General features: G+C 37.4%; 1 protein-coding gene across 3 annotated transcripts in view; it reads left to right on the top strand.

Annotated features, from left to right (window-relative positions):
- Positions 1 to 27,154, top strand: part of LDHD (lactate dehydrogenase D) — a 1,439,596-nt gene that overhangs the window by 1,292,491 nt on the left and 119,951 nt on the right. For all 3 annotated transcript variants that reach the window (XM_044081223.1, XM_044081220.1, XM_044081221.1), the window contains one exon: positions 13,925 to 14,015. In XM_044081223.1, the coding sequence (XP_043937158.1) occupies positions 13,925 to 14,015 (91 nt within the window). The remainder of the gene's footprint in view (positions 1 to 13,924; positions 14,016 to 27,154) is intronic.

Here is a 27,154-nt window from a genome sequence, read left to right as displayed (position 1 = left end):
CTTTGCCATCGCAGTCTCTTGTACTTGTAGAGTTTATCCTCCAGTGCTCTAAGTGACATGCAAAAAGTATTCATGTTATATACTTCATTAGTGGCATCTGCAGGAATCTCATTAGCCAGGTTGATGTCAATGAAAGGATTAACAGTTATTTTCATTAGTGAGGTTAGTTCCTTCTTAGCAGAACAACTCACAGGCATGTTCAGAGGATCATTGTCTATCAGTCTAGTAGTATTTCCATTAGGTTTATAATCCAGCTCTATGTCCAAGCTTTCAGCCATCGGTCCTATAATAACTGCCAAAGCCAAAGTATTATAGTAAATGGAAGTGTACCAGGACAAATCCAAAAGTAATACAGAATGCAAAAACCAAAGATGTCCAATGGGCTGAAGCTGTTATATAAAAATATAAATACTTTAATAAAATAACAAGTAGAAACAGGTAACTGCTGTTGCAATGTATTTGCTTCTTCAGACCATAAAATACACATTCAAACAAGCCATTTAAAAGCAATCCTTTGGCCAATCAAAATGAAAACATTAGTCATATGATATAAATCAGTGATTCCGACCGCTTCTTTTTAAGCAGGTTTTAAAGAGATAGCACTGTTAAGCCTGGAGGCACATCGGCTCTAAAGTCTAAGATCCATTTCAGCTCCAAAAATTCAGTTTCATTATTGACATCACCTTCTCTGATGTTAATGTTAAATTTCTGCAGAACTAAAAACATAAACTTGTGAGTGTCATCAAAATCTAACACTTGCTTAGCTAGTGCATTAGTAGGTTTTCCATTCCTTATATCACCAACATGCTCCAGTATACTATAGTATAGTATACTATATATAGTATAATATAGTATGCTAAGAGTACAATTTGTTTTCCCTATGTAGAACATTTCACATGCTGTAGATTATATATAGGGTTTCCATGTTGTTATTCCATACTCACGTTTGGGTCTAATTTAACTAACAATGACTTCATCATTTTTGATTTCCTAGACTTTATAAATCTTTTAATACAACATATAGTTCTACAGCTGTCATTAACCAATTGGTTGATATGATTAGAAACAGTCATAGGTGGATCTACCCATATAAAACAAAAAACAACGTCAACCACAGTGTTATCAGAGTCAGCAATAAGGCACAAACCAGTAACTGAGGCAATAAATTTAATCCATAAAGAATGCACCGACTGAGCACTTTCACCAGTAAAACTGGCTTCTTCAGAGTCGTATGACTATTGCTGACTCTGACAGCACTGTGGTTGACGTTGTTTTTTGTTTTAAGTGTATTCCTGGATTGGAGTTTGGATCTACCCATATACCCAGGTCCTTAAATGAGTCTACAGTTTCAATCACTGTGTGCTGTGTTAAATATTCACCTTTCAGTTTATGTCTGCCAAATCTCATATGCTTAGTTTTTGATGTATTTATCAGCTTATTGTTCTCCTGTGCCCAAATGGTGAATTTAGTCAAGTTATTTTGCAGACATGCCTTATCTTTAAGAAATGTAAGCAGTTTACCCAATTGCAGGTCATCTGGAGGGAGATAAGGGAAATCAAACATTTATTAGTAAAATCTGTGGCTTGAAATTTTTGTTTGGAAAGAAAAACAGGGTGCATGTAGGATGTTCTGGCCTTCAGAAAGAAGCAATAAGTAAATTCTTTTAGTGAAGAGAGCAGACAGGTCATAGTAGTGGAAGTGGATTTTTTGAAGCCAGTTTTGCTTCTATGCCACAAAGGCAAGTAAAAATTATAGCATAGCATGAGTAATAGGTGGTCATTCTTTCACCTTCTTCCTTCAGAAGAGACACTAAACTGAGGACCCATCTGCTTGAGTTTGTGATAGCTCTAGTAGATGACACTATCAAAAAGAGTAGGGGTCCTTTATTTAACATAACAAAAAATATTTCATATTTACAAAATGAACATATTTACAGCCATATACACACACACAGTCTTTTCATTCCATATAACCCATATTAAATAAAAAAAATCGTATCCTTCTCACATATTTTCTTCTTGTTCTTATAATATCCGTATGTAATCATATTGTTTATATCATTAATATTCTCAAATAATGTTTTCTTCATACAACTTGTTCCCGAGTTTCATGACTGTTACATTTCAACAAAAATTGACTGATGCCTCTCCAGCACACAAAGTAAACACTCTTTCACCTTTCTTTTCACATGGCATATTCCTGTTTACTGGTAACATATTTATTACTAGTCCCCATAGGAAATCCTGATATTCTACCATCTTGGTGTACCATATTTTCCTTATTTCAGTGACTTTAAACACTTCTGCTAGTTTTTCAAATGAATTTACATAATGGTCTTTTTTCTCCACATAATATCACATTCTTCTGTCTTTCTCTATAGAAACATTTTTTTTTATTTTCCATGTTCATATTTTTTCTCTAATTTTTAATTTCTTCAATTACATATTGTTCTCTCTTTCTTATTCTCATCATCTCCCAGAATTTTTTGTATTTATATTTAAACATTCTCCGTATTAATTTCTCATTCTCTTCCTTTACCCACTTTAATACTGTATACAGGTTTTAAAAGCAGAATAAACAAGTAGATTTAATAACCTCAACCCCCCTTCATCTTCACTCATATTACAGTGCACCTCCTTTCACTGGATTTAATCTTGAACCTCGTATGAAAAAAAAACACCAATCATACAATTTCCTTTTCATATTTTTCTGAGGTCATGTTAACATTTCACATGCATGCTATTTTTTCCATTAATACCCGCGGTGGTGGTGCTGCGGTAGCGTTGTCGCATCACAGTAAGACACTGTCCGGTTCGATTCTCAGCTAGAGCAACTTCTGCATGGAGACATGCATGAATGAGCGTACCTTCGTTGAAGGTTGTGTGTCAGGGCTGGTAACTCTGCACGTAAAAATCAACTACCAATCATTAGCGGACCTGAATTCCGCTGTGGCGATCCCTAACCGGGAAAAGCTGAAAGAAACACACACACAGAATTCACCAGATAAAACTTTTTTCTTGAATGTTAATGTATATGTCCTTCACAGAAGACATATTGCTTTCATTTCTTTCATCACACCCTCCCATTGCATCATAACTACTTCATTTTTAGAAGTGTTATCCCTAGCAAAGCTACTTCATTTGTTGAAAACATACACACCTCCAGTTTTCACCACATCACCCAGACCCTATTTTTATCTTTATTCAAAGTCATTCCTATTTCCATTAAACATCAGTTCAGATAAATTAACACTTCCTCATCCATATTTTCTTCTTAGTAACTGCAACTATATCATCTGAATATCGCAAACTACTAGAATCCTTTTGCATCACATATCTGTCATCTTTCATTTTATAAGCTACTTCACTCTCTGTCACATTCATTACTAATGTAAACAATACTCCACTCATGGGATATCTTTTTTTATACTATACTTTATGCACATTTTTTTTTACTCAGCCACCAATCCAGTAGCACTCTCACTCTATCATTTTGATATGCTGACATACACAGTCTCCTAATTCTATTGTCTCTTCCACACTTCTGTATAACATCCCACAAGATATCATGCCATACTGTATCAAATACCTTGTTAATATCAACTACCATAATTTTCACATCCTTCCTTTTCCTTGTATCATCCACAATTTCTCTCACAACCAATAATAATTCTTTATATCCCTTCTTGTTTACACCATATATACTATTCCTCATCCTTCCTTCCATTCTCCTCTGTATTGTTCTCATACCAGTGTTATAATCTGTTTTACATAGTGTGACAGGTCTCCAATTTTTTATTTCTTTCTTGCATATAAATTTTAAAACCCCACGACATAACTCTTCATAAATAAACCCTTCCTTCAGCCATTCATTCTGGACATTTACAAAATACTCTCTTTGCCAGTCCATTAATTTTATGCACATTCCATACCTTGTACAGTCTGGGCCTGATGATGAATTGACATTTACTTTTTATAAGTACTTCATCCAATTCATAATACTAATTTTTTTTTTTCAAATTCTGCCTTAACATTTTTTTTAAAACTTTCCAGTCTCTCATGTGTTCTTTTACATTTTTTCATTTCCGTCATTATATTAATTTTCTCCTATACTATTTTATGAAAATATGCATGTCTTTTTCCATATCATAACATAATACTCTTGCATTATTCTCTATATTATTTAATACAGTTCTATGCATTTTCCCCATACTTAGCCTTCTCTTCCTTTCTTACATCATCCTACCATTGAAAAAAACATTTATTTTTAAATCCACCTTTCAGACCAGTTTTTATAGAAGCCCTTCATGGTAATATGATCCTTCCATAACTGCAATACTTCCCACTCTCCAATTTCATCCCATAATTTATCGATTATTCTTTCTGTTCCCTTTCATATTTTAATATACACCCTTTCTTCCATCACCTCCAGCCATATTACTAAATGGTCTGAAAAACCTGTCACAACTGTATCACCATCTGCTACTCCAAAGCAGTCTTATAATACAAAATTATCAGTTTTAGATCCAAGTGCCCCCCTTCTGGAAGTCCATTGACGTTTGGTCCACACAACAAATTTTCCAGATTTTATCACTTGTATTTGTTACATTGCTCCTTTTCTTTTCATATTTTCCCCTTAAATCATAATTAAAGTCCCTTGCAATTATAAGTTAACTACCACATAGTCTAATGTCTGATGAACTAGAATCTCTTTCCTTGCTAGTTATATATGTATATAATGAGATTCGTATCACTTCACTGAAAGACCATTTCACTGAGACCAAATCTCCCAAAGTTCGTTTCAGCTAAAACTCATTTCACTGACAAGTAGTACTCTAAGGTAAGTCAAAGGTATATGTCCTTTTCCCCACTGTAGTGTGATCCTGGTGTTAGTATACATAGTTATGGGTGGTGTGGGGGCTTAGCCCCCCCCCCACCTAGTTGGGTTTTACCAAATAATGCAAAACAAAACCAGACAACAGAAAACCAAATTAAGTGGGGGGGCTATGCCCCCCCACACAGCCCTAACTATATATACTAGCACCAGGATCGCACTACAGTGGGGAAAAGGACATATACCTTTGACTTGCCTTAGAGTACTACTTGTCAGTGAAATGAGTTTTAGGTGAAATTAAATTTCAGTGAAATGAATTTTAGATGATTTGGTCTCAATGGAATGGGTGCCAGTGAAATGATACGAAACCATATAATGCTATATAATTCTATAAACATGTTCTCTCTACCTCACATCGACAACAGTTAACCTTCCCATGCTTGCCAACATTATGTCTAGTGTTTTCACTGTTTTTTATTTATACAAAACAACCACTCCAGAACAACATTCATTTCCTAAGTTCCATGTTTTCTACCCCTTAATTTTTCTTCTTGAATTTTTTTTTTCATTTGTCAGGAATCTTACTTCCTCTAATAGAATACTATCCACATCAAATTTAGCATACATTTCCAGTATCTTTAGCCTCCTTTACAGTATTAATAATACTGTTCACATTTACTAAAAGCACTCTAAAATTATTGCTTTTCCTTCTTTTTAAGTTTAGAAGAAAGATTTTTAAATTTTCTTTGATTTTTTTTTTTACTCTCCAGTTCAATAGTTTTCCTGTATTTATGTAAAAATAACCACTGATCCTCATAATCTGATTTTTCATTGGCTAAAACTTCAAAAGATTTGGTATCACTCACTTCTCATAACCTCTCTTCCTGCTCATTTTCACTCCATATTTTTTTCTTCTTTTACAGTTTCTTCACTTAATTCACCCTCAGCCCTCACCTCTCTTGTGGTTCTTCCTTGTTTGTCTTTCCCTTTCCCACTCTTTTTCATTATTTACAGTTTGTTCTTGAAAATCCATCCAAAAATATCCTTTTTACACAACCTGCATTCAGGCACAAACCTTCTTGCTGTATGTCCCTTCCACATTCATTGATTAACTGAGAAAAGTCCCCAGAAATGAAACATGATTTAAGCTGGCCAGCATATTTTAATGACCAGCAACAAAAATAACTCATGGAAGGTGTTTCAGCATGTTTTTTTTTTCACATTTCAAAACAACTTCCAACCTCCACCCTGCATTCCATAAGTTTTTCCAATCTCTTAACTTTCATATTATACAATACCTCCTGTAAAACGTGCACACTGATTGGCCAGCCCAACCAGCGTGCCAGTTGTAAATCCCTCAATATACTAATGGAAAAAGGTCCGGTCGCCCGGACTTTTTCCGTTAGTATAAAACACTGTCTCGCTATGTTAAAAGAGTTTAACATAGCGACACAGGTTTAAAAAAAGGTTTAAAGCTGTCTCGCTATGTTAAACTCCTTTAACATAGCGACACAGTGTGTAAAAAGCAACGGAGATCTTGCGATCTCCATTGCTTTTTTTTGAAGCTGTCTCGCTATATTAAATGGGTTTAACATAGCGAGACAGCTTTAAAATAAGCAACAGAGATATCCGTTGCTTATTTTAAAGCTGTCTCGCTATGTTAAACCCATTTAACATAGCAAAACAGTAAAAAAAAAAAGCAACGGAGATCTTGCGTTCTCCGTTGCTTTTGCCCACAGTTCTGATGTACTGCGCAGGCGCGCAGTACATCAGAACTGCCGCAGAATACCAGACAGCTGCGGAAGGGCAGTAAAGAGGCATTATACAATGCCATTATTTAAGAAAAGTAATTATTTCTTTTCTTAAATAATGTCATTATAATAGCAATAACCACTTCTGGGTGTGGGTAATGCTGGATTTACCACGGTTGGCTTTGTTTGGTCCCGAGGGCTTCGCCCTCGGGACCAAACCACGCCAACCGTGGGTAAATCCAGCATTACCCACACCCAGGCGTGGGTTATTGCTATAATAATATCAATAGTCTCACACAAACCCTGATTAAATTTTTAACATTGTTTTCCAGTTCATTAGTTCTAAACTGCAAAGTAACATTTTTTATCATTTAAGACACTACTAGAAAACAAATAATTGTTCCATGGATAAATGTCCTTGTTTTTATTGCACGGTTCCGGAAACTTCACCATCAGTTCATCAGCTTCAGATTTTAAGTCACAAAAAGTTTTTGTCCCAATATGTATAAAAGACCAAATTTTTTGAGCTTTAAAACCCAGAGCAGTTAGCAAATTTTCCCAAATGTAGTCTCTATTATGGTGTCACTTTTTGTTTCTTTTATTTTGTTCACAGTTTGTCTTCTCTTTTTTATAAAAAACAGTTTTACTTTGTTTCTACTATCCTTTTTGCCTACTGTAACTGCTGTATAGGTTTTAGTTACTGCATTTACTACAGACACAAAACCAGACACCTTCTTAGTTTTTATACTTTCTGTCACTACTGTATAAGTTTTAACTGCTGTAGTTTCTGCTGCCACATAACCTTTTCCACAAGACTATCCTTAGCACTTCAGGAAAAAGCTATCTGACATTTATTTATTTTACTTTTTTATTTTACATTTGTTGACCGGGCTAGTCCAACTGGATGTATGTCCATTTTCAGCAGAGGCCCGGGGAGAAAAGCTCCGAGTCAAAAATATTAATACACATTAAAAAACATTAAAAAAAGAAATACAGATTTAGCACAGAGGAAAATAATAATAGCAATTAGCATATTTTTACAGTAACAGCAATAAGCAATAATTACAAATAGAGGGTGTTCAATTGGGGATGAATGCAGAAAAGTACGTTTAAGAAAGATTTTATTCAGGATAAAAGAAAGTACTCATCTCACCCATGAAACAGCAGAACTGTTACCTGGATCATCCTGCTGTTTTATTTAACAGAACATTATCTCCAAGCCTTTCTGGTGCCAGTTCTGTTATCTGTACCACTTCAACAGACTTGCTTACTTCCTCCTTTATGGAGACAGCTAAGTACTGCTTATTTGTAATGTCCACCACACAGGAATATTTGTTTACAATCTGAATCTACATATCAAAAAAATTTCTCCAAGTTCTCTTCCCACCTCCAAGCTCTCCATAACTTTCCTGTCCTCCTGCTGCTTCCCTTAAGCCTCTTTCTTACTTACTGCTGTTGAAGCCCTTCGGCACCATCTGTCAGCTCCAAAGACAAGTTTTTTTTTTAGTTTCTTTTTCTTTCATGTCTGCCTTTTGTACAGTAAGATGTTCATGCCCCACATCATTCTCTTTATCAAGCACACATTCTTTAATTTACATTTCTTTGCATGGTGTCCCACTTCCCTGTTAACAAAATATTTTTGTTTGTCAGAGTTACTTATTAAATGATGATTTTTTTCACAAAAAAGCAGGTTTTTGGTGGGCCCCTGTATCTTTCATACCCGCTATTACCTTCTACAATTATTATACTTAGAATGTGTATAATGTTATCAGTTTCCATTTTTAATATTATTCCACAATTGCATCCCTACTCTCTCTCATCATAAACTTTTGTAATGTCCAGTATTTCCAAGCAAACAGTTTTTTAAATGGTCTTTTTCCTTGTCTACTTCAGTCTGAAACTGTATATCAACTCTTTTCTCTGTTTCTCTATAGAAAGTTTGTACTACTAAAGCATTCCATGGACTGTATTCTTTCTTTTCCACAAGCATTCCTAGAAAACTTTCCATATGTTTTCAATTTTCAAATGTAATGTCTCAATAAGTCTTTCCATTATTGTGAACGAATGCTCATACCTCATTGGGTGACATTCCTAAAGGTGCAGTAACTGTGTCCCATACCTTTTACCTTTCCAGTTCTTTTTCTTTTTTTGCACTAAGTCTCGCAACAAACTTTTTCTTCAGAATCTCTCTACCTCCTTCACCCTCTCTTGCTTTTTTGTTTCCTTCCTTCACCATCAACCCATAAAATTTCTTTTCTTCTATAATTTCTCTCCCCTCTTCTTCCTGGATTTTGTCCATAGTATCTGCCCATGATGCTGGCGCTTCACTCTCTGGTTCACTCTGCATTTCCATTTCTTTTAAATAATCATCCCGCAACCTTCCCATTTGACGGGTTATAATCACACATTCTTACTTAGAATCAGAAAACAGATCTTTTTGAAACATATACTGCAAATCCTGTGAAGGTTTGTTAACCTTCATTTCAGCACTTTTCTTCATTCCAGCCATGTCCAACAACTCTTCTGATCTCTTGACCCTGATCTCACCGTCCAAAGATTTCTATGACTCCATTCTATATTCCGTACCTTCTTTTTCGGTTACTGCTGATATTACTGCCTCCATTTCACTTCCAGTTTCTCCAGGCCGCCTTCGCACCTGGAAGGGAAATCAGAAGTGCCTCATACAGAGTCTCCATAATCTCTGAAAAGAGCAGAGGAAGTTTCCCAATGTCTTGGCCAAATTTCCTCTAGTACAGTGATGTATAGCTGCATAGTGATAGCTGCACCTACCTGAAATAAGCATAGGACAATCTCAAAAAAACAAGCCACCCTGGTGGAATCCCAGCATTGATAGTTTGTTTAAAAAAGGATAGAAAAGCATGCCCAAAAGTAAAAAGAACTATACACAGCAAGGTAATAACTCTCTCATAGGTAGGTACTAGGCTATCAGCCCTAGGACCTATACAAGCCCAGCCAAAAAGGTACCCTGGCTTTTGCCACCCCAAGAAAATTATTTTCCTGTGCCACTGTCGAGCAGAGCCACAGAAGTGATCCCCAGGGTGAATTTCCTATTTCCCATCCAATCATCAAGATTTTTCTTGAAGAGTACTAATGAGGAGTGTTGTTTGATGTGGATAGGTAGTTTATTCCAGAGTATGGGAAGTCTCTGGGACAGGAATCTATCCCTCCAGCATGTTCTGTTTATTGTGGTGAGGTTTAGGTCCCTAGAGCATGTAGGTCGGAAGGATTGGGACTTCTTTAAGTGGAGCATGTCCAACAGGTCTGGGTTTGATATAGCTTTGTATGTTAGGCAGAGATCACCTCTGAGTAGGCGATATGCGATGGAGTAAAGCTGGAGTTTTTTGAGACAGTCTGCACAGGGCATCTGTTTGAGGCCGGTAATCCTCTTTGTGAGGTATTTCTGTGGCCCTTCCAGTTGTTGTAGATGTCTTGTCATCAGTCAAAATAAGCAACACAATGGACTAATCAAGTCTATCAAAGCCAAATTTGAGGTAAAAATAGCCTCCCAGGTAAAGCAAAATCAAAAGGCTTTCTTTAGCTATGTCTGCAACCTCAAAGGCAGCACACAGTGTGCTAAACTAATTGTGAATGGAGCCATCTATACTGAGCCAGAGAACATAGAAAATCTACTGGCCAACAAATTTGACTCAAGTTTTACCCCCTACTACCTCCAAGTCACCCCTCAGGAAATACCTTCAACCCCAACTACCACTAGAACAGGTTTTCAGTGTACTGTCTAAGGCCAGGAACACAGGATCAGTAGACACCAGTAATATCCCAGGATGCCTTATAAACAACAGGAAACATGACTTATCAGCCCACTAGGATCTCTTTTCAACCATAGCATGCAGACAAGTTTTGTGGAAGGTGAATGGAGAACTGCAGCTGTTCTCCCTCTGCAGAAGGGCACCCTTCTGTGGACCTGGGCAACTACAGACTCATAAGTCTGACTAGTCTCTTATGCAAAGCAATGGAAAGAATCATCATCATGGAACTGATTAAAATTGACATAAGAAACCTGTAGACATTGGATCCAACCCAGTTTCATTTTATGTAGGGCTATTCATGCCTGCTCAATCTTGTGGACTCGTTTGAGAAGGTCAATAAAGCCATGGACAAAGACAGAATTGTGCATACTGCCTACCATGACCTGATATTCAACACAATACCTCACTTCAGGCATTGTAGATAAACTAACTAAAGTAGGCATAAACCTATAAGTCATCCAATGGATAGCCATCAGGCTCACAGATAGAACCCAAGAATTTAGGATGGGAAGGTTGCCATCACAGAGGTCAATTACTGGAGGAGTCCTTCAGGGCTCACTATTTGGGCTTTTCCTTTTCAGCATCTACTTCTGTAAAGTCAAGGAAAACATCTAGGTCCTCTGGCTGACTAAGTTTCAGACTACTGCTAACTAGGCAGTCGTTGAATCCCCCAAAACACAAATACCCTTTAAGAACTCCTGACATAGGCAAATAACTGATGCCAGAACCATAGTCTAAAACTTAATACAATAATATGCATAATAGTACTCTTTGGAAACTTTGCCACCCTTGGAAATTACCACATTGATAATACACCCCCTGAGAGCAGACCCAGTGGTCATGGATTTGGGAATGTGTAGATAGTAACCTGGCCTTTGACCATCAAGTGTCTAGGGTGGTGAGAAAATCATTCTGTGTTGTAAAACATTTAAATAAGGTTATGGTATCTAGGTCCAAGGATATCATTATTCTACTGTACTCTATCCTCATCAAACCATTCATGGAGTATAATGCACCCTTTGGTATGTATCTGACCAGGCATTTGCAGCAACTGGAGCATACACAGAGTTTCCCTTTAAAAAAGAAAACTGGATGTAAACGTCCTCTGCAGACTGCCTCAAAGCCCTAGCCATGTACTCTTGTCTCCTACAGACTGTTGCAAGGTAATCCATGCAGGCATCATCTGATCCCCCTCTGGATGGATCTTTTGCATGTCTGCAAACAAATAACATCAGAAATACCCACCCTAGGGATTTATACCTCACTTGCCACATAAATAGGATGTATTGGTAGGACAAGTATGTGTCTCAGAGACTGCCCCTCCTCTGAAACAGGTTCCACATCCCTATGAAGCAGAGTTTTTCTGTAACCAAATTCAGGTGTAACTTGGACGAGTAGATCAAAAATCAGAAATTTACCCCTGATCTGGCACCTATGCCGCTTACGTACAGAGAGCTAGCCTGTAAATGCTTGACCACCTTCTGTCCAGTCCTGTTTTCCTAGAGTATCAAATCATATCAAATACATTTTGGAAAGTAGGTTAGGCTTAAAAGGCCCCTTGGGCCATTAGCGGAGTAATCACCTATGAATCTTTGTAAGAATAAAAGATGCCTGTGTGTGTGTAATGTGCAAGGTTAATGAGACAATGACTTGTTCCCTTTTTTTAGAAAAAATGAGTGGAAAAGTAGGCCATGAATAGATTGAATATATTTAATTGTAGATGCTTTTCCAATTATTTTGGAACTATTGTGTAGAAGACTGTAATGACAGGGAGATACAGAGGGGTTAACAGCATTATACTGTCTGCAGGCAATAGGTCAGGCATGTAGGGCTGGATGCAGACTGTTATGATAGTGCTGGATTGCATCACTTGTCAAAAGCATTAAAATAAGGAGAATCTGACAGATGAGCAATGAAACATAATTTTAGGAGTATATAAAAATGTCTAACAAGATTTAAGTTATTGTCAAATAAATGGATGCGATACAGGCAGATATTACAGTTATTGTTTCTAGTAAGATGCTTCCACTCCTTCCAAGGGAAATGGCATTAATGGCTGCCATGAATAACTTTTATCACTATCAAAGTCTTATATGCCTTACCAGGACTTTTCTGAGGCACATTTTTTCTGAATTTCTCAGTTCCTTGGAAAATAATTAGAGACTCTTAATTATCCCATTATTTGTTTAGGAATGAATAGCAACTTGAAACCGTGTAAACATTAAAATGCACGCTTTTATTCTTAACTATGGAGTTTTTCTTGGTAAATAACTGCTTTACTTATCTCATTCCCTCCAATAGAGCTCTTTTAAGTATGTACCTTTAACTCCCATTGGGTGTGGCTTCAGTCTTTAAAAAATTAAGTTATCACCTCACAGTTCTACCAAATACTAATTGACAGAGCTCATATATGAATACAGTTGTGCTTGCCATCATGTATGCTTCAAGATAAAATATTCTGATACCTTGTATGTAGCATGGTTTTGGTATTATTAATGCAAATATGAACAGGCAATATTTGACACCTAGAGGCGCAGTAGGAGGTAACTGCAGAAACACCTGGAGACGTCACTCGGCTGTAATGAGATCAATGCCTAATAAAATTTCAGTTGTAAAACATTAACCCATTGTAAGTCATTTATTAGTGGGTCTGTCCAGCAGTATAGAAGCAGTAGGTTTGCCTACACCACTGGGACTCAGTCTGGGTGCTAGAAGTCCCAGTCCTAGGTGGGATAGAGGGGATGGAGGTATGAGTGGTGCTTTCTTGCCTTGTCTTTCTCTCAGTTGGTAGAGTGAGGGGTCCAGGGAATGCAGCAGCCTGCAGTGGAATCTGGAAAAGGCTTGCTGTAAGCTTTGTGCACAGCAAAAAGGATTGGGTAACCCACATTATGTGAGATGACAATTGTGAACTTCTGTAGCCCCATGACATGTGGGAATAAAAAGACAGTCACAAAGAGAAAAACACCCTTGCTCCAAGAGTGAGATGATTTTGAGTATGTCACCCAGATCTCACTTCAGAGATGGATGAAATGGTCACTAATAGCAGTAAACATTAGACTGAGGGGCAAACGGTTATTGTTGGAAGATCTGGAAGTGCACTGCAGGCTCTAGACTGCATCCAGCCATACATGGCTGACCTATTGCCTACAGACAGTGTAATGCTGCTAACCCCTCTGTTTCACCCTGTCATTATAGTCTTCCACATAACAGTTCTGAAGTAATTGAGAATGCAATGTTTGCCGTCTGCTGAGTACCTTTGTCTGGAATTTAGCATTCTGTGGACCTTATCTTTAACACTGTAACTAATATTATCTGTTGCTAGTACAGACTGTGTTTACTGGGAAACCTCTAGGCATTTTATACTCTGTAGAATAAGTGGTTACAACTTCTCTTCTCTGTAACTACATTATGATCCATTTTTACTGATTAATATAATGGATCCATGTGTGCTGCCTGTGTTGTTGAATAGGCTGTACTTTATTTGCTGAAACATTTGCCTTTCACTTGCAGCCTTCCTATCTTTCCATGCACCATCATTTTGTTCTTTTTCAGGCATACTGCACAGATGTGTGTGTTCCAGTCTCCAGGCTACCAGAAGTTGTTCTTGAAACTAAGGAAGATCTAAATCGGTCTCGACTCATAGGTTAGTATACTTTCTGTGTGTAATCTGTGTGATTTTTCTTTGTTTATATGTAAAATTGCATAATTATGTGCTGTTCTCTTAAGTGTGCAATGCAATGCAGATGTCCTTCCATGTCACTGTTGCATTATTCCTTACCTAAAGGATCTCCTGCCAAGGATAGCCCAATGTCCGATCAGCATACCAAAGCCTCTAGTTCATGTAGGCATCATATGTTGCATGCATGTCACCCACACAAGGTGTAGGACATAATTTATTTTTATTTATTTTACATTTGTTAACTGGGATAGTCCAACTGGATACATGTCCATTTTCAGTGGAGGCCCGGAGAGAAAAGCTCCAAAGAAACACATATGCAAGACATACAAACATTATATTTTGCATGTTTCTAGTATATTCAACCAGACAATATAGATGAGCACACATTATTAATTCCTTCACAAAGACATATATAATGATCAATGCATATACAAACAATAAAGTATGAATATCTATCTAGAGTCACATCATGCATCTGAATGTGGTATTGATAAGACTAAACAGTCCTATCAGGAGATTATGTGTTTAAGGCAAGAGTTATAGCAGGAGTGTAGTAGGACTGAAGTTAGTCTGGTGTGGAGCAGGGAGATAACCATTTGTTGCTGAGTTAGCTTTTCATAGATTTCTTAAATTTGGATAGAGAAAATTCCAGGGTAATGGATGGAGGCAGGGAGTTCCAAATTTTGGATATGTAAGATGAGTAGAGGGAGTCACCGGCATGGTTGTTTGATCTAGTAACTGTTAATAGTAACTTATCTGTGGAGCGGAGTTGCCTAGGTAAGGAATACTGCTGAATTAGGTTGCTTAAAGCTGGTGTTTTATTTGGGTGGGAAAGCAGCTTATACGTAATGATAAGTTGATTGTAGATTAATAAATCTGGCAGTTCAAGCCAGTCCAATTGTTTTAGGTTATGACAGTGATGGGCTGTAAAAGATGAGTTAGTAGCAAATTTGTAGAAAAAAGGATTCGAGTGTGAATCAAAACTCAAAATAGATACACACACTTGAAGGAAATCATTATATACATATCAAAATATACATTCTTTTATAATTAATATAATATTATATAATAATATAATATTATAACTTTCAAGCTGTTGACTTCATTTCAGCATATGTAAAATGTTATATTATTATAAAATTATGCAATATGTCTGTTTTTATACATACATGTTAGTAAGTAATACAGAGCATTTTTAGTAAGTTAAGCATATTATATATCGTAGAAAAAATTTTTAGCAGTCTGGCATAATAGTATTTGTCTGGAAGAATGTATATCAGGAATCTAAGAGTTAAATATTTTAATTGATTAATTAATGGTACACTTTGTGTATATAAGGAGTGGTTTTTGCTTTTAATTCATTTGACTCTGATTTTCTGAAGAAGAACACGAATCGAAAACGTACTATTACGTGTGGCGTTAAAAGTTGTATTGTCTCCTTGTGGAATAAAAAAGCTTGTATTTTTGTAGAGGCTGAACCTGATTTCCTTCAAGTGTGTGTATCTATTTTTAGTAGCAAATTTGGCTATTTGATTATAGCAGGCTGCCAGTTTGCTGGTTTCTGTTTTGGATAGATTTGTTAGGATTGGGGATGCATAAAGTAATGTTGAGAGCAAGTGAGTGCGAACAGTTGTAGTCCTAGCAGTATGGGTCAAGTAGGATTTGTGTTTGTAGCGACTACCTAGCTTTCTGTGAGTGTTTTTAATAGCTAGAATAATGTAACTTATTATCAGTGGTGACACCTAGTAGTTTTGTGTGAGATTCGGGTGTGATAAGTGTACCATTTTTAGAGTGAATATTGAAAGTGGCGGTAAGGCTGGTATTTTGTGAGGGGTAAAATAGCAGGATCTTGGTCTTTTTGGGGTTAAGAATGAGGCCATTGTCAGTAAGCCAGTTTTCAACTGAGTGGAAATTATCCTGGGTTTTATTGTGTAGTTCTTGCAGGGTTGAGGCACTGCATATTATAGTGGAATCGTCTGCCTATTGGATAAGGCTAGTGCTATTTGCTGCTGAGTGGAGATTGTGAAAATTGAGACTAGCAAGGGACCCAGTATTGATCCCTGAGGTACCCCAAGAGTGACTAGTAAAAGTGGAGACAAGTTATTGTTCCACCATACTGCTTGTTGCCTGATAGTTGTCGAACCAGGAGATTGATTGTCTAATCCTAGGTTTTTGAGGTGGCAGATGAGTTTGTCATGGCTAACCATATCAAAGGCTTTTGATAGGTTTAAGAAAAGGGAAGAAGTAAGTTTACCATTGTTCCTGTTATGATTTATGGTATCTGTGAATGCTAACAGAGCTGTGGTGGTACTATGACCTGGACAGAAACCATGTTGAGTTGGAGATATGAGTTCCTGATTTACAAGGTGGGACATAAGTTGATGGTGGATGCATTTTTCTAATATTTTAGCCAGTGGAGATAGAATAGCGATTGGTCAGTAGTTGGATATGTCATAGGAAGTGCCACCTTTGTGAAGAGGTATGATATAGGCAGTTTTCCAAATCAGGAGCACTGTAGCTTCAGTAATTCATCTATTGATTAGTATAGAAACTGGTACAGCTATTTCTGCTGCTGCCAGTTTTAGAAATTCATTGGGGATGGAATCTATTCCTAGTGTTGTGGGTTTCAGCTGGGATAGTAGTTTTCTTATGTAAGAGGTTGGGGTGGGTTGCAATTTAAACGTGGGCATGTTAGTGGAGGTGGGGACACCTGTTGTAGTGACAGATATTGTTGGGCTAGAGCTTGTACAGTTTCAGTAAAGAATGTATTGAATGATTCGGCTATGTTGTCTTTTGTTAAACCTGATGGGGGTGGGGTAATGGTTTTACCAGGGTGTAGTAACTTGTTTAAGCCTGCCCAGAATTTCTTAGAGTTATTCATGTGTTGGGTTTGATGGGTAATGATTTCTCTTGTCTTGGATAACTAGTTTTTTGGTTAGAGTCCTAATCTGTTGATAGGCTTGCTGTGTACTAGGGCTTTTAGTGGACCTCCAGGTTGTCCAGGTTCTATTTCTTTCAGCTATTTTTTGCCTAGTTTCCCTAGTTAACCATGGAACTGGTTTTGACTTTACTCTAGTAGTTCTTGTAGGGGCGTGTCTGTTTAATATATCTAAGAAGGTGGAGTTGAAGTGTTGAATAGCTTCTTTTAAGGGTAGGTAATAAAGGTCAGACCAATTATGTAGCTTTAGTTTTTGTCTGAAGTGAGTGGGGTTAAAGTGTTTTTTGTTTCTAATTGTTTGAAGTATAGGACTTTGGGGTGATGGGAGTTGTATTTAAGTAAGACAGTAGTTTGATGGTCACTCAATAAGTCTGGAAGGGTTCTGGCTAAGACAGAGCAGGGTATTTTATTTAGTAAGATCCTTTTTTACTGTTTTTGACTATTCTGGTGGGCTGTTTGATTACTTGAGAGAAGGTATGAAGATTGATATGTTTAACAGGTAGTTGAGCAGAGTATGTGAGCCAGTCTATATTAAAGTCACCTAATACAATGGCCTCTTGAGGCATGGATTGAGATAACCATTGAAGGAATGTCTCCATGATAGGGATGTTATTGCCTGGTGGGATATATTTTGTTACTAGGTTGATGGCTTTTCTCTTACTTATCTTAAGCTTTGCTAAGAGAATTTTTGCTTTTTCTAAAGGTGGTGGGTATGGTAACATCGAGTTTAGTTTTGTACAGCAGGGCAATGCCTCCACCCTTTTTACCTAGTCTGTCTTGCCTAAGTATACTATATCCAGGTGGTAGGATCTCGGTATCTTGGGTAGATGGTTTTAGCCATGTTTCTTTAATACTGACAATATTTGGGGAGTATTGCGAGATTAGAGTGTGTAGTTCATGTGTTTTGTTGTTTATGCTTCTAATGTTTAGGTTTAGGAGGAGTAGACTGTTTAATAGCCTGGAGTTAAGTTGTGTTGTCTTGGGAAGCTGATGTGAATTGGGCAGAGGACTTGTATTGTTAGGTCCTGGATTTGGGTGGATATCACCAGCACTCAGGAGCAGGTGATGGACATTATGCATGAATTTTGCTAGCTTTTCTAGTGTGGTACAGTATTTTGGGGTTGCTGTTGATTTGGGGTAAGAGGTAAAGAGTCTAATATAGCTATAGCTTACAGCAGTAGTATTGTATAAGCTGGGGTTAATTGTTAGGGAGTAAGGAGATAGAATGGGAGAGAAATTGGCAGTGGCTTTATGTGGTTGTGGGAAGTTGTCCTGTTCTGGGTAGTTGTAAGATGTAGTGTGATAGCCACATAATAAGAAGGTTAGTAGTGACATTTGCAGGAGGTATGTCTTCATTATTAAGGAGAGGTGGTAATTGGATGGATTTGTAGGTGTAGTATGATTGAGTAAATGTGGGGTGGGACAAATTATGGATTGATTGTTGGGTGTGTGGGGGGATGGATAGCTATGTGTAAATGGAGTTGATGTGTGGGTGGGTGGGAATTGGGGGGTAGGGTAGGGGAGCTGAGTGAGCCCGAGCGTTAGCGAGGGCGAACGGAGCAAGGCCAGACTGAGCTGGAAGGTAAGCTCTCAAAAAACTATCAGACCTGGGAGCGGAGCTGGATATTGGGTATGCTACAGGTTTGCTGTTCAACTGCTAACTAGAGTATTAGGAATTTCAGAATGCTACCTTGTCCTTCCAGAGTTTAACTGCCTTGAATAGCTATTCCCAGATAATGACCACCTCAGATATATTAAAGCACCATAGGTGCTCTCTCTAAAGCAGGATCTTTAATTACTTATTTCCCTAAGTGAGGGGAAATGATAGAATTTAGACTGGGTCCCACGAGGAGACTTTTAAGAGAGTGGTCTTTTAATACCACAATTCTGAAGTAAAGGTCCGCTTTTTGTAGGGGGAAATAGAAGGGGAGTACTATCCCTGCCACCTGCCCTTAGGTGTACTTACAAAAGAGAGATAAGATACTGCTATTAACCTTATTGTAGTTAATTATTTGAAGGCTGTAGTCTGTTGAAGTGAACTGTGCAGTAGAAGCTTGAAGCAGCACACAATCACTCAGAGGAAAGTTTGGGCTGGGGTGGTTGTTAGGTCTAGAAGGGAGGAGATAAAAAATGTGAGAAGGTAAAGTAAAACGCAGACGTTTTGTTCACATACACCAGCAGGTATCAAAAACAGTATGTCTATGGTGACCTAAACTGAACACTGGATGGTATTGAAGCACTTGCAACTGCTTATAAATATAAATCTACAGCAACATTAACGTATTAATAGATATCTCAGTCTAAATCCACAATAAGACAAACTAAGCGAAAGTAACCAGTAGACCCAGAAGAGGCAACGTTTCCAAAACAAAATGCAGTAATTCACACGTTAGAGTTAATAAAATGCAGTTTGCTCCTTTTATTGTGTTAAAAACCCCGTGTTAATTAATTAATAGATAAATTAAACGTTCCTAAAAAACTTTATTTGTTTGTGTCTGCCTAATACAGGCATAAGCACATATTTGTGTGTTGTATACAAATATAAATAAATTTATTATTCTTAATTAATTAAACACTAAAAACGCATTTAAGTATATTAAAATCCGTTGAACAATTATAACAATTATATAGGATGTAAGAATGTTGATAAACATTTTTTAAAAACATTTCTTAACTAGTGTGAGTCTATATTATATAGCTAACACTAATATGTCCACCATTTAAATCTCGCTTTTCAAGGCAACTGAAAAATCACATTATAAAAACTCATCCCTTTAAAACTCATCTTTTTAAACTAGTCATTTTGAAACAATTATTTAAAGACCAATCATATTTAATAAAAATCATTAGTTTTGTGCAACATTCTCTTAAGGGCTCACTCATAATAAATTAATGACAGTTACATTAGACGGCATATTTTGTTCTTATAGTCTAAGATGTTACCAAAATAAAAAATCAAATTTTGAAATTTAAAACGTCAAAAGTCACTGATAACCTATGTGGAACCTGTGTGGGTCCTGTGGGGAGTTGTAAATAATCATGTAAAAATTCATATCCACATATAGAGGGATACTGAGTTTGGTAAAACTACCTACTGGAATGTCACAGTTAATTTCATCCATACATGTCATCTCTCCATATTTTTCAACCTCAAAATACATTTTATAGAGGACATTTCATTTATTCCTGGATATATTAATTAATTAATTAATTAATTAACACAGGGTTTTTAACACAATAAAAGGAGCAAACTGCAGTCTGTATTGTCTTCTGAGGAAGTTGTGCATTACTGTGCGACGAAAAGTGTATTGCATTTCAGCACTTAAAGTTTTTCAACAATAAACGGAATTGATTTGTGATTTCAGCCTCAAAGGAGTTTTCTACCAATTGCAGCATTTTAGTATTTGCAGCGTTTTATTAACTCTAACGTGTGAATTACTGCACTTTGTGTTGGAAACGTTGCCTCTTCTGGGTCTACTGGTTACTTTCGTTTGGTTTGTCTTGTTGTGGATTCAGTACCGGAAGTGTTTTTCGTTATGGACCAGATTCCCGCTAGTGGCTCTGTTTCGGACGCTAACGCAAATGAGAGCGATGGTAATTTAACTGCTCTCATTGAACTGTTGACACAAAAAGTCGACCGTTTGTCACAACGTGTCGACGAGGCTACATCCAGGTCAGAAAACCCTTTACAAGCTGGCAGTAATGGAAATGCAGAGGCGATACCATCTACTAGTTATTCAAGCATTTTGGCTGGAAACTCGGGTAACAACATTACGAATAACAACAGGAGATGCAGTAGTGAAGCGGCTGGAGTTGAACAACGCAACCGCAACGCCCAAGGTACTGAACCCTTAAGAAATTGGGTACATAGACCCTTTTTGTTTTTGGACAGCCAAACATCTAACGTTCCTTTACCAAATCAAATGGTAAACAATGACATTAACCTTAAACTTTCTTTGTTTGATGATAAGCTTTTTAGAGTCCGCAAACTGCAACTCGAAATAGCTTATTTTAAGGAGTGTATAAAACTTAAAATAGTGCCTAAAGGAATGAGGCACTGGCAGTTCCCTACAGGACTGCTAGAAGGCTCCAATTTTCATAAGGCTTTAGTTATGCTTTTTGATAAACATGGGTTGGAAGTGTTAAATTTATTTTGCACCCATTATCAAGATATAGTAGATGAACTATTGGCAGAAATAGAAGAACTCAATGAATCTATTAAGGCTGATACCGACTTCAACAGATACCAATATGAATATGACAGATGCTTTTTAAGTATAGATGACCATATTATTAAAATGAATGCTACCAAAGTGAAGAAAATCAAGCGAGATCTGAACGACTATAGTGATGGTAAAGCGTACCCCCACCCCCCATTGGCACAAAAACCATTGGTTGGGAATGGCCCCTACTTGAGAAATGCAGGGGGTACCACAGACGTGCATGGGGGAAATATAAACCAGGTTTTAGAAATAAATGAAGAAGGGTATGATGAACCAAATGTTGACCCTAATGGGGTTCCTAGGAGGAGTGAGAGACTATTACAACAACAAAATCGGCATCCATCAAACAACTTCCAACCCGAAAGGAGGGAAGGGAATGCTGCTATTGCTACCAGTAATGATAGAGGGAATAATAGGAGCAGGAATTTTCAGGAACAGGCCTCGAGGCGTTCTTCACAGAACAGGAGGCAGAATGGGAACAGGAGGAGGAAACGGTGAACAACGACCACACCATAGTGAACTTTTTGGATGATCGGCCTATATGTAACATCGTATCTAATTCTCTAAATGACTTTAAAATTTATAATTACACTAATTTATCTATTGGTGTTGAGACTGTAGATAAAAGGATGCACATTTGTACCATCAAAAAAGTTTAACATGGCAGAAACTTTAATAGATTTAAAGTTGTTTACCAGAAAGCTTAATTTGTTAACATTGCTAGGAAGTGATTTTAACAAAAAAACGGATTATTTTGTGTCAAGTGTATACAATCCACCTTTGCATCCTTCTCTGGCCCTTTTTGAGAAAATGATGGAAATGGACCTTAGGAACCTCAAAGAAAAGAATAAATACTATAATAACAACCTTACCAAGGAAGAGAAAGATTTATTGACACTTTTGAGTCAAATGCCTATCAGGATAATGCAACCTGATAAGGGGGGAGGTCTTGCCATTATGTTCAGTAGTGATTATAACATTAAGATGACCAAGATTTTAGAAAGCGAGACTTATGCTAAGGCCTCAGTGAATGAAATGAATTCTGCCCATTATAAAATTATAAAATTATAAAATTAAAACATTTTTTGAGGAATTATACATAGAAAGAAGGATAGAAAAAGACATGTATGACTATCTACACCAATCCAAAATTAGGACTCCTGTCCTTTTTGGTATACCAAAGGTGCATAAAGACTTACAAGATCCACCTATGAGGCCCTTAGTAGATGGTAGGGGTAGTTTAACATATACTTGTTCCAAAGTAGCAGATAAAATATTACAAAAATACATAAAGAAGGAGAAACAGATCTCAAAAGACTCTTGGTCTTTTCTCAGGGCCGTTAATCAATTGCCATTTACACCTGATAGTTACTTGGTTACATTAGACGTTAAAGATCTGTATTCCAGTATACCTCATGAAATAGGGAAAGAATGGACATCCCTTTTGTTAGGTGAACTAGGAGCACCTATTGAAGAGATTGAGTTGGTAAGAGAACTTTTAGATACAGTCCTCTCCTACAATTATATATTATTCAACAAGGAAATATACCATCAAAAAATAGGCGTGGCGATGGGCTCCCCTTGTGGAGCCAGTTTCGCCAACTTAGTAATGGCCTATTGGGAGAGGAGGACCATTTTGGAAAAAGATACGGTCAAGAAATATATTCCATTTTACACAAGATTTCTTGACGATATCTTTTTGATCTTTGTTGGAAAGGAAGAAGAAATAAAACAACTATTTCATGACTTGGGTGTAAGTACTGACTTTCTTAGTTTTACACATAAATACAATAAGAACTCAATGGAATACTTAGATGTACACCTGAGAAAGGATTACACTAACAATAGATTTATGTCTAGAATTTATAGAAAGGAAACTTATTCCAACAAGTTCCTACATTTCACTAGCTGCCACCCATTACACCAGAAAAAATCAATTATTAAAGGTCAAATGGTGAGGGCGGCAAGGATGATCACAAGTGACAATGATTTTTTGGAAGAATGTGAGGTGCTCCAAAACTTTTTTCTTCAAAGGGGATACCCAGTGAACTATATCCAAGAGATCTTTTTAGAGGTACAAACTAAGAGATCAAGAGGTGAATATCTACCTCTACTAGGAACATCCCAAATAAATGGAAATGATATAGGGCCCCATTTAACTAATGAAGTGAAGATAAACTATTCATGCAGTCTTATAACAACCTTTAATTTGAATTCTATGGACATTAGAAATATTGTCTTAAAAAATTGGGAGTTACTATCATCTGATAGTCACTTAAGAACTTTAATACCAGACAAACCGAAGTTAATATACAGGAGGGGGACCAATTTAAAAGAAATTTTACAAACAAAAAATCCTAAAAATGTCACTAGTGCAGGGATGTCAAAATGTGGAAGTTGCAACTTCTGTAAGTTTATAGAAGAAGGCTGCACATTCACGATAAACAGAACAACTTATAAAATTAAGAATAAATTTAACTGCAATAGTAAACAAGTTGTTTATAAAGCAAAATGCGTGAAGTGTGCAGCCTTCTATATAGGCAAAACCGATAGGAAATTACGCGACAGAATATACGAACATAACTATTGTATCAGTAGACAAAAGTTAGAAAATGCACTAGCTAGACATTGTTTGGAAAACGAAGATCACAGTTTTAAATTCAAAGCCATAGAACAAATAAGTGAGGACCCAAGAAGTAATTATGAACCTCTAAAACTGGAAAGAAAAGAACTGGTGTGGCAGTTGAGAACCAATGCAAACCAATATCCAGGAATAAATGAAATGTCCTCTATAAAATGTATTTTGAGGTTGAAAAATATGGAGAGATGACATGTATGGATGAAATTAACTGTGACATTCCAGTAGGTAGTTTTACCAAACTCAGCATCCCTCTATATGTAGATATGAATTTTTACATGATTATTTACAACTCCCCACAGGACCCACACAGGTTCCACATAGGTTATCAGTGACTTTTGACGTTTTAAATTTCAAAATTTGATTTTTTATTTTGGTAACATCTTAGACTATAAGAACAAAATATGCCGTCTAATGTAACTGTCATTAATTTATTATGAGTGAGCCCTTAAGAGAATGTTGCACAAAACTAATGATTTTTATTAAATATGATTGGTCTTTAAATAATTGTTTCAAAATGACTAGTTTAAAAAGATGAGTTTTAAAGGGATGAGTTTTTATAATGTGATTTTTCAGTTGCCTTGAAAAGCGAGATTTAAATGGTGGACATATTAGTGTTAGCTATATAATATAGACTCACACTAGTTAAGAAATGTTTTTAAAAAATGTTTATCAACATTCTTACATCCTATATAATTGTTATAATTGTTCAACGGATTTTAATATACTTAAATGCGTTTTTAGTGTTTAATTAATTAAGAATAATACATTTATTTATATTTGTATACAACACACAAATATGTGCTTATGCCTGTATTAGGCAGACACAAACAAAGTTTTTTTAGGAACGTTTAATTTATCTATTAATTAATTAACACGGGGTTTTTAACACAATAAAAGGAGCAAACTGCAGTCCGTATTGTCTTCTGAGGAAGTTGTGCATTACTGTGTGACGAAAAGTGTATTGCATTTCAGCACTTAAAGTTTTTCAACAATAAATGGAATTGATTTGTGATTTCAGCCTCAAAGGAGTTTTCTACCAATTGCAGCATTTCAGTATTTGCAGCGTTTTATTAACTCTAACGTGTGAATTACTGCATTTTGTTTTGGAAACGTTGCCTCTTCTGGGTCTACTGGTTACTTTCGCTTAGATATCTCAGTCTAGGCAACTCATAAAATAATTCAACAGCAATGTCTACTTATAAATTAGACTTCACAGTCTAAATAAAGGTTAATTATGGATGCACACACTCAGAACTTCTTTACTGCCAGTCCAAACTCCATTGTTGAACATTGATCTGAATGCCCTTCTACTGTGCTGGTTACCAAACTGTGCTTTCAGATGCAGTAAGTGCCCCATTGGGGTTTCTTCTCTTTATCTTATTTGTTGTAGTTATGTTCATGTCATCCAGAAAGGGAAAATGTTAGTGTGGAAGGCAGATTCTCCATAAAGACCATCATAACCAGTGCCTTTTTGTTTGGGTGCTTCCCACAATCATACACTGTGCTCTGTCTGCCAGATGTTTTTGTCTAAGACCCTACAATAGTCATCTCTCCTCCTTGACCATACATCTAGAGAACCAATATCTGAAGTTGTTGGCTCAAAGTGTTGACAGAATCCTCCCTTCCCGAGGGCCAGCCATCTACCAAGAGGAAGACCAGAAAAGTTGGGGCTGATTCGGCTGCTGTCCAGCCTCCCCAGGATGTCTGTCTCAAGGTTGGTTTGGTGAAAGCACTGAGGACTGCCTGGTAGTTGCTTTGGATTCCTCTGTCATGACCTCATCAGATGCCGGCATGGATTTAGGTTCTCACACATCCTGGGAGGCTTTTTCATACATCTGCACCTGATGTTCAGGGGGAACTTCAGCTGATTACTTCTGAAAGACCAAGGGGGATTCCTCAGATCTTAGTTCAGGAGGAGATTCCTATGACTATTATTGAAGTGTGCCAGGGATCTAACCATCTGAGGATGTTTAGTGTGGATGTCCCACTGAAAAGAAGCAAAACAAAAAGCACGTTTCCCTTGTTATGAATGGCAGGATATCGCTCAAGGTTTGTTTAATCATTTGATGGCCGTGAAGCTTCCACATCAAGATGGCTCTGTGCCTGATCCTTCATGGTCTTCCACTCCAGTTAGGAGACCCAGGAAATTACACAGTGGAAAAATCTTTGACTTACTCTTTGGACCACAGTTCTGACTAGTAGGATTTTATAAGTTCAGAGTCCCCATGGAGGAGCTGTCCTTTGTATTATTTTAAGTGGAATTATTCACAAGTCCCTGAGATTCAAAAAAGACATTATGAGCTTTACAGATGGAGTCTCCAAAGCCATCTGCTGTTCCTCCTGTTCTGTCTATCATTCTGAATACCTTCTCAGTAGGGTCTGCAACCCCTGACTCTCAGTCCCCTGCACCTAAGAAGACAGATTCTATGAAGTTCCTGAGGAGTGTAAATATCTTTACAATGCTCTTTTTGCTGGCCTTTCTGTAGTGTCAGTCTCTCCTGATAAGCCCTCCAAATTATTGCCCTCTACCAAGCCGTTGCCTTCTGATATGGATAGCAGGGCTATGGAAAGACTGGGCAAACATTTTACATTTGCACCACTATATCCTTTAGGACCATCAACTACCAGACTCATAAGCAGGCATGTTTTGGCCCTCTTTTCTTAGGTTTATAATATGGTTTCTGATCTTACCGACTGAGGGGAAGGCTTCTTGCTGTTGAGCTGTATTTCTCAAGTTGCCCACGACTCAGTCTAACGTAGTTATGATGCAGCTGATGCCTCATCCAGGGCTGGTACCTCAAGTCAGTGTGGCTTCAACATTGCCACCCCTGGACTTCCTGGTACTTTTCCTTCCCTTCCCTGTCTCAAGCTGAAGCATCAGTGGTGGATTCATCAGCTTTCCCTCAACCTGGAGCTTCCTTTTCAAGCTTCAGTTCCAACTCAAGAGCTCTTTACAAACTCCTCAGAAAGAGAGTGGGCTGCCTCCTGTGGCCTCCCCTCAAGGTTTAGGGTCTCCGGCCTCCTTATCAGAGGTCAGACCACATCAGTGTAAAGGAGATGAGGGCTCTGCTTCCAGCACTTCAGGCCTTTTATTTCCTCTTTCATCCTGGGACCCACAAAGTTTTCACAGACAGTACCACAGTGATGTGGTAGGGAGGCAGAAGGTCCTGTCTTCTTTGCAGCCTAGCTCTTTAGGTCTGGGATCTAGCTGTCCAGTATCTAGTAACTCTTCAGGCAGTTCACCTTCCTTCAGAGCAGAATCTAGTGGCAGTCCCCTTGAGCAGGTCCAGCACCCAAGCTC

Source organism: Protopterus annectens, chromosome 8.part0, assembly GCF_019279795.1.
Source record: "Protopterus annectens isolate FY-2018-M chromosome 8.part0, PAN1.0, whole genome shotgun sequence".
Classification (NCBI taxonomy): Eukaryota; Metazoa; Chordata; order Ceratodontiformes; family Protopteridae; genus Protopterus; species Protopterus annectens.
This window is presented reverse-complemented; position numbering and strand designations above follow the sequence as displayed.